The 13,704-nt window shown below is 42.3% G+C and overlaps 1 protein-coding gene across 1 annotated transcript; it reads right to left on the reverse strand.

The window, feature by feature from the left end:
• Positions 1-8,180: 8,180 nt before the first annotated feature.
• On the reverse strand, positions 8,181-10,006 carry LOC117612609. Its single transcript, XM_034341288.1, has 4 exons — positions 9,440-10,006; positions 9,139-9,357; positions 8,818-9,040; positions 8,181-8,428 (listed from the first exon to the last, which is right to left on the reverse strand). The coding sequence occupies exons 1-4, from the start codon at positions 10,004-10,006 to the stop codon at positions 8,181-8,183; spliced, it is 1,257 nt and encodes a 418-aa protein (XP_034197179.1).
• Between the last annotated feature and the right edge of the window lie 3,698 nt (positions 10,007-13,704).

The following is a 13,704-nucleotide window of genomic DNA, read 5'->3' on the forward strand; positions in this document are numbered from 1 at the left end:
GCCTTATATGGGTTCACGAAGTTGATATTAGGTTATGATTTACTTTTTTCATGTAGGATAAAAGTAAAAGAAACAAGTCTAATAGGGTGAAATTCACAATTGTGCATACCACAGGTTCTGTTCCAATGAAAAAGTACAAAAAAGATGAGGTAAAAATATCCATTTGGTTGTTGCTTTTTGTTGACTGTTCCTTTTGTGGTTATTTCCAAATTTGGTCATAACAAACTCCATTGTCTAAATCTTAATAGCTTGATCAAACTGGAATTGAACCGAGTCCAATTGATTGTTTCAAAAAGTTCCATGTAAGTAAGCCTAAGAATGGAGGAGAAGAAAGTTGGCCAAGTGAAAAGGCTAGAGAACTTTTTGTTCGTTGCCCCTACTTTGTTTCTCTTTTAAAAAATATATATATATATATTTATCCACATGACATTTTTTTATATCCATGTTTATATTTCTATTATTTTATTGAAGGAAAAAATGGAGAATAAAAAGGTTGTTGCAACGGAAGACGAGAATGAAGTAGATGACTGGGATATATATATATATATATAAGGAGGTTATTGGTGGGCCAAGTCACGGTCGTATCCTTGGCTTAGGTGGTGGCTATAGTATAAAAGATGTGTATCCCTCAGATGACCAAGGTTGTAATAAACATATATGCTTAGAATGACAGGACCTGACCCAAATTCTGCTTTGGAATCCAAGCCGGACCCTGTCCGTGTCCGACACCTGGCGGATGTCGGGCATGAATGACCTGATTGCCCTTCTATACAAAGCACGATAAAATAACAAGGTTGACTTCTACCGAAAAATCGGTAGAGTCTCCCTTGTAACTGGGTCAATACCAAAACATTTACACCTGCGAACGAAGTATATATATATATATATATATACAAACAACTGCCAGCATACGTATATATACATTCCAACAGTTAAATTTTAAGTCTATGGCAAAATATCAAAGCGACTACTAAGAATTTACAAAGGAGTCAATCCTTTTACAAAACAAAAGTCCTACATCAAAAAGGAAAACGCGGAAGGTGGAAAACGGCCCGGTGGTGGATCGCTGTGCACGCCTATTGCCTGGGGACGCAAAACATTAAAAAGGGTGAGTGGACCCAAAAACAAAGTTTAGAAAATAGCATATGAACATACTAACCCTACTGTATAATTATTCTCTTTATTTCTGAAATCAATGCACTCATATAATTATACATGTATATAAGCCAAGCATACTCATGGTCAACATTAATTTCTTAAGGCATTGAAAACAGTTTAAAACTACCACCTAGATGTACCCCTTATTTCCGTCAATTCCTTGCATCACCATGGGTGATGCGTACTCGCAGGTCTCAGTGACACAAGGTCAGTCCGAGCCACAACTCGCAGGATTCAGGGGACCGTAGTCCACCTGATCCGCATTACTCACTCCACACGAATTTGACTACCAAAGAACTCGTTGGGCAACTGTCAAGCATGCTGACTAAACCTAAGGCAACCAATACAATCCGAAGGCAACATTTAATTATCTGGGTACAAGGTGGTTTAGGAAAATATAAAGTTTCTGAAGAAAATATGTTGAATAACTGAATTCCTGTAACCTGTAAAATTCTGCTGCCATTTATCTGATAATTAACTAGAATTTCTTTTCCTATATCCTTTAAAGGGTATGCCACTCGGCAGCATGCAAAATAAAATATTCAAAAGCATAGAACAGCTTATAACAGTAATCTTTGAATAAAATTTATTCAAGATCAAATACTGTAACTGAAACTGAATTGCTTAAATTCATTTATAAAAAGCAAAGAGTCCACTCACTGGTAGTCCGTGCTCGCTGGACCCCTTGAAGGTCCCTCCTGCGGGTCAACTGGTGCCCGGGTGCCTGATTCAATGACCATAATATTCTATTAATACAATATAGTATTAATTGAAAAACCCCTGACCCCCGGCTCCTAGAAGTACATGCATAAGATTAAAGTTGTTCCTATGGCCATAAAAGCTTTTCTTCCACTTGGGATAGTTTAGCAGTATCTTGGGACTCAAAAAGCGCTAAAGTCCCAAAAAGTCCACCCGGGACCTCGCGGGTCCATGACCTCGCAATTATGATCCGGAAGCCTCTAGAAGTTCCAATATACCTAGGACACATGTCCCGAGGGTTTCATCTAGGGTTCGCGATTTCGGACGGTCGAATTGATCACGATCGTACAATCGCACGATTTCTAAACCCTAGCCCTAGGGTTCGCGATTTCGGAGTATCCGGGACTCCGATTCACGATCCGTTGAATCCTAAATGATTCTGAAATTGTCTTGAGTAACATATCTGAAAAAGATTCCGATCCAACAGCTCAACCATATTGAACCCGGAAATCGCACAATATGCAACAACCGTTCGAGGCTCAAACGGTATCCAAATTGAGATCCGCGAATTCCTACGCGCTCGTAATAACCTAAGGATCTCATTGAGACATAGGGAAATTTCACTACCCTCGCCCACGCGCCGCCACAAAGCGATTACGTATTGCCGAAAAATCTCAAAACCACGGCTCAAGACTCCTACCCTAGGTATAACACCCTATTTGGAACCACTTTTGTTCTTGGACCTACAACAAAAACTGACCGGAAGTGACCGGAATCACGATCCCAAAATCGACCGAATTCCAATTCGAAATTCAAGCTACCTATTTTCAAAATCGATGTCATCCTACCCAACCATCAGCTAGAGCATGGAAAATAGGTAGAAATCCATACCTTACTCGTCAAATTTGGAGGAGAAAAGAGGAAGAACAAGCGGCTGCAAAACCAGCTCGTTTTGGACAGAATTTAGAGGCCGGCGAGCTGCTAGCGACGGGAGCGGGCTGAGGCGTGATGGCGGGGTCGGGCCGGTCAGATCGGTACCGGTGCCGTGGCCTGTGGTGGCCGGAACTGGTGGCTGCGTAAAACTGGACGGAGGGGGCGGGCTGCCCTCGCGGGAGAGAGAGAGAGAGAGAGAGAGAGAGAGAGAGAGAGAGAGAAGTGAGAGAAGTGAGGTTTTGTAAAATCTGATTTTTAAATTACCGTTTTGCCCCTTGTAATATTTTAACCGTATTTTCTTCGTTAAAGCTCCGATTCAAGCCCACTTCGTGTCTACAAACTCGTTTCGTCGTGCTCTACGCAACGGTGTGTGTGGAATTGTCAAATTCCTTCTCGGTCATAAAGTCAACTTTTCTTTAATAAATTATTCCAAGGGCAAAATTATCTTTTCCTCTTAATAATTAATACTTAAATATTAATTTAGGTATGGGTTATTACATAGAACGTTAAGAAGAGCATGAGAAATTAAAGGAGGAAGTGAAGGACTTGAAACGTATGTTGTATGAATTGAAAGATCTAGTTCAAAGTATGAGGGAAAACAACTCAAATACTTATGCACGCTCAAGACAATCTGCTTCAATAGTGAACTCTTTTCTTCTCATTTCAATATTTTGCTCACTGTTAAATATTGTATTTGTTATTTTTATTCTCAAATGGTTTATGTCTTATTAATTATTATCTTTTATTCGATAGGACAATGCAGAAAGTTGTTCAGCTGCTCACCCCGAAGACGAGTAGTGCAACATCAATTGTATTTTGCTACAATATTTATTTTGAATTTCAAGGTTTTGATATATTTGTGGATTGCTTATATGTTTTAAGGATGATGAGGATTGTTTATGTTTTAACTATTTGGAATAATTTTAATTGAACGCTTAAAATTTTAGTACAATATGGTGTCATATGATTTTTTTTTTTTTAATTACCAATTAAATATGGATGATTAGAAAACTATTTCTAGCAAATATTATAATTCAAGTTTCTTTTTATTAATTTTTTTATAAAATAATTACATTTTTCGACGACATTTTCCTCTCGGTAATGCATATTTCCAACAAAGAGTCCACTCACTGGTAGTCCGAGCTCGCTGGACTTCTTGAAGGTCCCTCCTGCGGGCCAACTAGTGCCCGGGTGCCTAATTCAATGACCATAATATTCTATTAATACAATATAGTATTAATTTAAAAACCCTGACCCCCGGCTCCTAGAAGTACGTGCATCAAATTAAAATTATTCCTATGCCCATAAAAGCTTTCCTTCCACTTGGGATAGTTTAGCAGTATCTTGGGACTCAAAAAGCGTTAAAGTCCAAAAAGTCAATCTGAGACCCCGCAGGTCCATGACCTCCCAATATGATCCGAAAGCCGCTAGAAGGTCCAATATATCTAGTACACATGTCCCGAGGGTTTGGTCTCGATCGGACGGTCGGATTGATCACGATCGTGCAATCGCATAATTTCTAAACCCTAGCCCTAGGGTTCGCGATTTCGGAGTATCCGGGACTCCGATTCACAATCCGTCGAATCCTACACCATTCTGAAATTATCTAGAGTAACATATCTGAAAAAGATTACGATCCAACAGCTCAACCATATTGAACCCGGAAATCGCACAATATGGAAAATCCGTTCGAGGCTCAAACGGTATCCAAATTGAGATCCACGAATTCCTACGCGCTCGTGACAACCTAAGGATCGCATCAAGACATAGTGCCACTTCACTACCCTCGCCCATGCGCCGCCGCACGCACCGGCAGCGCTGGGTGTCCAAAGCGATTATGCATCGCCGAAAAATCTCAAAACCACGGCTCCAAACTCCTACCCTAGATATAACACCATATTTGGAACCACTTTTGTTCTTGGACCTACCCCAAAAACTGACCAGAAGTGGCCAAACACGGAGGCCAAAAACCGACCGAATTTGAAAACCGAGCTAGTTACGGTCAAAATCGATGCAAACCTACCCAACCATCAGCTAGAGCATGGAAATTAGGTAGAAATCCATAACTTACTCGACAAATTTGAAGAAGAATTGAGGGAGAACGAACGGTTTGAAGTTTCTGTCAAAACCGCTCGGTTTTCTTCAGTTTCCGGCCAGCACCAGCAGTTCCACGGGCTGAGAGTGATCAGAAAGGGAAGAGGAGGTGGCGGGGGTTCGAACGAGTCCGATCTTGTGGCCAACGACGGCCTGTGGTGGCGACGGCCAATCGAAGAAAAAAAACTATCGGGGGGGAGGGAGTTTGCGACGGGAGGGGGAGAGAGAGAGAGAGAGAGAGAGAGAGAGAAAGAAAGAAAGAAAGAAAGAAACTGTGGGAGAAGAGAGAGAGAGTGAGGGTTTTAAAAATCTGATTTTTCCTAATTACCATTTTACCCCTCGTGATATTTTAACCGTATGTTCTTCGTTAAAACTCCAATTCGAGTCCACTTCGTGTCTACGAACTTGTTTCGTCGTGCTCTACGCAACGGTGTATGTGGAATTGTCAAATTCCTTTTCGGTCAAAAAGTCAACTTTTCTTTAATAAATTATTCCAAGGGTAAAATTGTCTTTCCTCATAATAAATTACTAATTAAATATGAATTTTAGGTTTTGGTCATTACAACCTACCCCCCTTATAAAAATTTCGTCCTCGAAATTTACGCACCTGTGACTCGAAGAGGTGGAGGTACTGCCTCCGCATTTGGTCTTCGGGTTCCCATGCAGCCTCTTCCACAGTATGACTCCTCCATAAAACCTTCACAAGTGGAATCTCTCTCGATCGCAACACTTGCGTCTTCCAATCCAAAATCGGAACTAGTTGCTCCACATAAGTAAAATCCTCCTCCAATTCTACTGGTTGCTCCTCTAAAACATGGGAAGAGTCAGAAATATACTTTCGGAGCATGGAGATATGGAAAACATCATGCAATCGTGCTAGATTAACAGGCAAAGCAAGCCTGTAAGCTACTGGACCCACACGCTCTATAATCTCATAGGGTCCGATGTAGCGAGGACTTAGTTTTCCCTGCTTCCCAAATCTCACTATACCTTTCCAAGGTGATAATTTCCAAGGTGATAATTTCAAAAATACCCAGTCTCCAACTTCAAACTAAAGGTCTTTTCTTCTATTGTCCGCATAAATCTTTTGTCGGTCCTGGGCTATCTTGAGTCGTTCTCTAATTATGTTCACTTGTTGCTTTGTCAGTTGAACATCCTCAGATACTACCAATCTGTGTTCACCCACTTCATCCCAATAGAATGGAGTTCTACACTATTTTCCATACAAGGCATCAAATGGAGACATTCCAATACTTACTTGATAACTGTTATTATACGCAAACTCAATAAGTGGTAACTTCTCATCCCAATCACCCCGAAATTGAAGTGCACAAGCTCTCAACATATCTTCTAATGTCTGAATTGTTCTCTCAGACTGACCATCTGTCTGGGGGTGAAATGCAGTACTAAACTGCAATTGGGTTCCAAAGGCTTCATTTAACTTTGTCCAAAACGGGATGTAAACCGTGAGTCTCGATCTGAAACAATGGATACTGGTACTCCATGAAGTCTCACTATCTCATCTATGAAAATCTTAGCTAGTTTGTTCAAACTATAATTTGCTCTCACCGGCAGAAAATGAGCGGACTTGGTGAGTCGATCTACGATTACCCATACTCCATCATGCTTACTCTGCATTCGGGGAAGTTTGAACATGAAATCCATCGTAATCCACTCCCACTTCCATTCAGGAATCGGGAGTGGTTGCAATAGCCCTGATGGTTTCTGTCGCTCAGCTTTCACTTGCTGACAAATTAAGCACTTTCTGACATACTCCGCTATTTCTTTCTTCATAAAAGGCCACCAGTAGTGCTCTCTCAAAGTATGATACATTTTTGTGCTTCCAGGGTGCATTGCAAACACTAACTCATGGGCCTCCTCAAGAATCTCCTTTTTTAAAACTTCATCATTAGGGACTTATAACCTGTTACCTACCATTAACGCTCCATCATTTCTTATGGAACAATCAGTTCTGTCGCCATTTGCAACCTCCACTCGCAGCGTGCAAATCAAAGGATCCTGGGATTGAGCTGCGAGTATTCGTTCCACTAGCACTAGTCTCACATGGAGAGTAGCTAACAGTGCTCCCTGATTATCCATATCTAGCCCAATTCTGAGCTTCCTCATTTCTACCATCAATGGCAAATACCTTCCTCGAAGATAAGCTACAGATCCTGAAGATTTCCTACTAAGTGCATCCGCAACAACATTAGCTCTTCCTGGGTGATGCTCAATGGTACAGTCATAATCTTTTATCAACTCTAACCATCTTCTTTGCCTCAAATTTAATTCCTTTTGGGTGAATAAATACTTTAAACTTTTGTGATCTGTGAAGATCTGGCATGTTTCCCCATAAAGATAATGCCGCCAAATCTTTAAGGCAAAAACTACTGCAGCAAGTTCCAAATCATGAACAGGATAATTTAGCTCATGCTTCTTCAGTTGTCTAGAAGCATAAGCGATCACCCTACCATGTTGTATCAGCACACACCCAAGTCCTTGTTGAGACGCATCACTGTATATCACGAAGTTCCCACTATCATCCGGAAGTGCTAAAACCGGAGCAGTGGTCAGCCTGGTCTTGAGTTCGATGAAACTCTCCTCACACTTATCTGACCACACAAACTTAACTCATTTCTTTGTCAAATAGGTGAGAGGCGCCGCTATGGTGGAGAACCCTTCCAAGAAGCGATGGTAATACCCAGCTAACCCAAGAAAACTCCGTAACTCAGTAACACTGGTTGGTCGTAGCCAATTTACTATTGCTTCAATCTTTTGAGGATCAACATAAATGCCCTCTGCAGAGATCACGTGCCCCAAGAAACTCACTCTGTCTAACTAGAACTGACACTTGCTGAATTTGGCATAAAGTTGCCTCATTCTCAAAGTCTTCAACACAATGTTTAAATGCTTCATATGTGCCTTCTGACTCTTAGAATACACCAGAATGTCATCTATGAACACAATCACTAAGCGATCTAAGTAACGTCGAAACACTCTGTTCATGAGGTCCATAAATGCAGCTGGCGCATTAGTTAATGCAAATGGCATCACCAGGAACTCATAGTGCCCATACCTCGTTCGAAACGCTGTTTTAGGCACATTCTCTTCTTTCACCTGTAATTGATGATATCCAAATCTCAAATCAATCTTAGAAAATACATTGGCACCCATCAGCTGATCAAACAAATCATCAATGCGAGGCAATGGATATCTATTCAGCACTGTGATCTTGTTCAGCTGCCTGTAGTTAATGCATAATCTCATGGTGCCATCCTTCTTCTTAACAAATAACACTAGAGCACCCCAAGGAGAAAAACCATTCGGTACAGTGCCTGAGAAATAGGATTCGTTCCTGGAGCGAGCTCAATAATGAACTCGATCTCCCGATGAGGAGGTAATCCAGGAAGATGCTCGGGGAATACATCTGGAAATTCCTGTACGACTGGAATATCTTCCAATCTCAGCCTATTATCTCTGGTATCAATTACATGCGCTATATATCCTGAGCACCCTTTTCTGAGCAACCGTTTTGCCGTCATAGCTGAAATGAGGCAAGATGGAAGCACTCTACGTTCGCCATAAAACGTTGCTTTAGGTCGTCCGAGACTACGGAATACAACTTCTTTCTGAAGCAATCTACTGGAGCACGATGTCTGGCCAACCAATCGATCCCTAAAATGACATCCAAGTCAACCATGCCTAAGGGAATTAAATCTGCCTCCAAAAACACATTTCCCACCATCACTATACTATCTCGATACACTGTACCTACCCTAAAAATCTCTCCTGTAGGTACCGAGATCGCCAGTTCGTTCTGCAGAGCTGAAAGTCTTACATTGGCATTGTGGGCAAAACTAGGTGTGACAAACGAGTGCGTAGCCCCAGGGTCAATCAAAACTCTAGCAAGAATTCCAAAGACCGATTAAATACCTGTAATTTCATCAGGTGATGCATGTGCTTCCTGCTGGGACATGTTATACACTCTGCCTGTGGCCCTGGAACGTCCACCACGTCCCCTTTGCTGACTGCTACCTCGGCTAGCTACACTGGTCTGGGCTCCACCACTGGACGAAGCCTCCACAAACTGTGGTATCTCCTCTGATCTACCCTGCATACCTGTCCCCAGAGTCGATGCAGCTGTGGTCTCTCTATTCTGAAGGAACAGCGGGCAATCCTTTTGAAAATGTCTAGACTGTCCACAATAATAACATCCAGCAGTGCCCTGTTGGCAAATCCCAGAATGGTACCTACCACACTTGGCACATTGGCGGCGACTCCTCCTGCCAGATGCTGACAGCAACTGTCTCCCAGTACCTCTAGCTGTACTTCCCCCGGAGCGGTTTCCAGAACTGCCATTCTGGTTGGAACCTCTACTGGAACTAAAGCCAGGTCAGTATCCTCCGTAGCTGTGGCCACTAGATGATCCAGAACTGTAACTGCCTCTCTTGGATGATCCCTGACTAGGACCGCCTATGTCAAACTGCTGCCTACGAGGTTCACCCCATGGTCTGACCATCATCTAGCTGCTATCAATCAACGAGGCAGACATTACCACATCACCAAAGTTAGTCAACCGCTGACTGATCACGATATCTCGAATGGAAGCCTTTAACCCCATAGTGAAAAGTTGACACTTCTTGATTTCATCCTCCACCAGTGGAAGACAATACTTAGACAGATCATTAAACCTTTGCTCATACTCTAATACTATCATTATCCCCTGCTCCAGCTGTAAAAACTCTTGCATCTTCACATTCTGGTAGGCTTGTAGATAGTATTGACTGTCAAATGCGGCTCTGAATACTTGCCACGTAATGGCTAAAGGATCCCGATATCTCATCTTAACCGAATCCCACCAATGTCTGGTATTTCTGATCCAGAAGAAGGTAGCCAGAGTAACCCTGCAGTTCTGTGGAACAACCATGACCTCCATGATCCGCTCCATCCTTTCTATCCATTCCTCAGCAACTGCTGGGTTACCATCACCATCAAAATCAGTGGCCCCAATCCTCTTAGCTTGATCAGCATATCCCAATGAGGGATCTCTGGGCTGCCCAGTCCTAGCTAAAGCCTGAGTCAGCAACTCCAAAGTCTGCTGGAAGTTGGGATCTCCCTGCATAGTAGGCACAGCAGGTACGGCTCCTGACGAGCCTCCAACAACAGACTGCTCTACCGGTTCAGGTACCGGTGCAGGAACAGGAACTTCCTCCTGCCCGAACTAGGGATCCTGTCCCCTTTGTCGGGACGACTGTCTAGTCCCTCTACGGACACCACCACGCTTAGGGCCCATCTGTACTGTCACAAAAAACAGATTTTCAGGAAAACGAGGATGCACAAAGTGCAAAGTCTATAGGAAATGAAACCTAATGCTCTGATACCAAGTTGACAGGACCCGATCCAAATTCCGTTTTGGAATCCGAGCCAGACCCTGTGCGTGTCCGACACCTGGCGAATGTCGGGCACAAATGACCTATTTGCCCTTCTATGCAAAGCACGATAAAATAACAAGATTGACTTCTACCGAAAAACTGGCAGAGTTTCCCTTGTAACTGGCTCAATACCAAAACATTTTCACCTGCCAAACAAGTATATATATATATGTACAACCAACTGCCAGCATACGTATATATACATTCCAACAGTTCAAATCTCAGTCTAGGGCAAAACACCAGAGCGACTACTAAGAATTTACAAAGGAATCAATCTTTTTACAAACAAAAGTCCTACATCAAAGGAAAGGCGCGGAAGATGGGAAACGGCCCGGTGGTGGATCACTGTGCACGTCTATTGCTTGGGGGCGCAAAACAACAAAAAGGGTGAGTGGACCCAAAACAAAATTTAGAAAATAGTATATGAACATACTAACCCCACTGTAAAAACAGTTATACAAACTAACTTATTCTCTTTTTTTCTAAAATCAATGCACGTATATAATGATACATGTACATAATCATATTCATGGTCAACATTACTTTTGAAAACAGTTTAAAACTACCACCTAGGTGTACCCTTTATTTTCGTCAATTCCTTGCATCACCATGGGTGACACATACTCGCAGGTCTCAGTGACACGAGGTCAATCCAAGCTGCAACTCGCAGGATTCAGGGACCCTGCGGGTCCATGACCTCCCAATATGATCCGGAAGCCGCTAGAAGGTCCAATATATCTAGGACACATGTCCCGAGGGTTTGGTCTTGATCGGACGGTCGGATTGATCACGATCGTGCAATCGCATAATTTCTAAACCCTAGCCCTAGGATTTGCGATTTCGGAGTATCCGGGACTCCGATTCACAATCCGTCGAATCCCACACGATTCTGAAATTATCTAGAGTAACATATCTGAAAAAGATTACGATCCAACGGCTCAACCATATTAAACCCGGAAATCGCACAATATGGAAAATTCGTTAGAGGCTCAAACGGTATCCAAATTGAGATCCGCGAATTCCTACGCGCTCGTGACAACCTAAGGATCGCATCAACACATAGTGCCACTTCACTACCCTCGCCCACGCTCCGCCGCACCCACCGGCAGCGCTGGGTGTCCAAAGCGATTACGCATCCCCGAAAAAACTCAAAACCACGGCTCCAAACTCCTACCCTAGGTATAACACCATATTTGGAACCACTTTTGTTCTTGGACCTACCCCAAAAACTGACCGGAAGTGGCCGAACAAGGAGACCAAAAATTGGCCAAATTCCAATTTGAAACCGAGCTAGTTACGGTCAAAATCGATGCAAACCTACCTAACCATCAGCTAGAGCATGGAAAATAGGTAGAAATCCATACCTTACTCGACAAATTTGGAGAAGAATTGAGAGAGAACGAACGATTTGAAGTTTCTGTCAAAACCGCTCGGTTTTCTTCAGTTTTCGGCCAGCACCTGCGGTTCACGGGCGAAGAGTGATCAGAAAGGGAAGAGGAGGTGGCGGCGGTTCGAACGAGTCCGATCTTGTGGCTAACGGCGGCCTATGGTGGCGACGGCCAATCGAAGAAAAAAAACCGTTGGGGGGGGGAGGGGAGTTCGCGACGGGAGGGAGAGAGAGAGAGAAATAGAGAGAGAGAGAGAGAGAGAGAGAGAGAGAGAGAAACTGAGGGAGAAGAGAGAGAGTGAGCGTTTTAAAAATCTGATTTTTCCCAATTACCATTTTGCCCCTCGTGATATTTTAATCGTATTTTCTTCGTTAAAACTCCGATTCGAGTCCACTTCGTGTCTACGAACTCGTTTCGTCGTACTCTATGCAACGGTGTATGTGGAAGTGTCAAATTCCTTTTCGGTCAAAAAGTCAACTTTTCTTTAATAAATTATTCCAATGGCAAAATTGTCTTTCCTCATAATAAATTATTAATTAAATATGAATTTTAGGTTTGGGTCATTACATTGTAGGACTTCGAAAGCTATGGAAGGAGCACTCTGAGTGAATGAAGTCGCTAATGTTTGAGAGCTCATGACTTGAGAAGTCTTAGTCGAGGAAGTTTGGATTGTAGAAATGGCCGAAGCTTATAGGGCCACGACCTTAAGCCAAATAGGAGGTCATGATCGTGAGTTTAAAAAATCAAGAATAAGGCGGAGGGTTACAAAAATTCAGATACCTCAAGAGCAAAAAAAAAACAGATGAAATCAGGGTTACTGATTTGCTAGGCTCATGAGAAGTGATCGCTTTCTTAGCTCACCTCTGTTCTACTTCGGCGCACTTGAAAAGTCTCCTCATTTTCTTCTCTGAAAATATAAAAGGGTTAGGCCAGATCATATAAAAGATATAAAAGGCAAAATGAAGAAAGTGAACCTGACATTATTGGCAGATCAACAGATACAACGGATGGAGAGGTCCTGGTGGGGACAACTACGCCTTGAGTAAAACTAACTTGAGGCAGAGTTGGGTTTTTCCTAGCTGTACGTGTCTCACGCACAAACCTCGGTGAGGTCACGGCTGGGGAAGACACTTGAACTTGGCTCCTATTGAAAATGCTGGAATTAAGATCGAGATGAAAGCTAGAAAGGACCAAAAGGGGGAAAGAATTCATACCTTGGGCCTTGATTGACATTGCTAACGGGACCATAACACTAGTTGCTTTGGCAACAGAAACCTCGACCACAGGCTCTATTTCAGCCTCAATGTCAACCATGCCTTTTCATTTTTTCCCTTTGCCTAAAAAGTAAACAACAATGAGAAAGAATTTTAATTATGGGACAAGTTCATTTAAAAGAATTCTTACCTTTCTTTTGGTAATTGGAACTCCAACTCAATCCAGCTAAAGAAACACCCATGGCTACTTCGAGTGATATAGCAAATCTATCACCGAGGAAATTAACCCAAAAAGATACGTTTTGACACTGCATCCATACAATGAACCTCTACCTCCATGAACTAAACAAGTTGAAAGAATTTCTTTAAGGATGATTGATGGAATGTTTCGTTTGAACTGCAAACTGCCAAATCAAAATACATAAATGATAAATGTGATAAGCACGAAACAATTATGTCATACAGATCATACACACTATGGCATAAAGGACTTGGACATATCTCGAAAGAAAGAATGAATCTCTTGAGCAAGGAATTAATACTTCCTCCACTTAACCACCATGACAAGGATAAAACATGCATTGAATGTGCAAAAGGAAAATTGACAAATCTCATAAAGAAAGGAGCAATAAGGAGTGAGAAATTACTTGAAATAATACACACAGATATCTGTGGCCCTTTTCCAATCTACACTCATGATGGTTATAGATATTTCATAACTTTTACTGATGATTTTTCAAGGTATGGGCATGTGTATCTGATAACAGAAAAATCAAAGGCACTAGA

This window comes from Prunus dulcis, unplaced genomic scaffold (assembly GCF_902201215.1).
Source record: "Prunus dulcis unplaced genomic scaffold, ALMONDv2, whole genome shotgun sequence".
NCBI lineage: Eukaryota > Viridiplantae > Streptophyta > Magnoliopsida > Rosales > Rosaceae > Prunus > Prunus dulcis.

Excerpts from the sequence above, each read along its gene's own strand:
- LOC117612609 (XM_034341288.1), bottom strand. The coding sequence starts at position 10,006 with ATGCAGGGAGATCCCAACTTCCAGCAGACTTTGGAGTTGCTGACTCAG. Across the intron at positions 9,041-9,138 it reads CCGCCAATGTGCCAAGTGTG|AATAGAGAGACCACAGCTGC; the intron begins GTAGGTACCATT and ends CTGTTCCTTCAG. Across the intron at positions 8,429-8,817 it reads ATCACCTGATGAAATTACAG|CTATGACGGCAAAACGGTTG; the intron begins GTATTTAATCGG and ends GCCTCATTTCAG.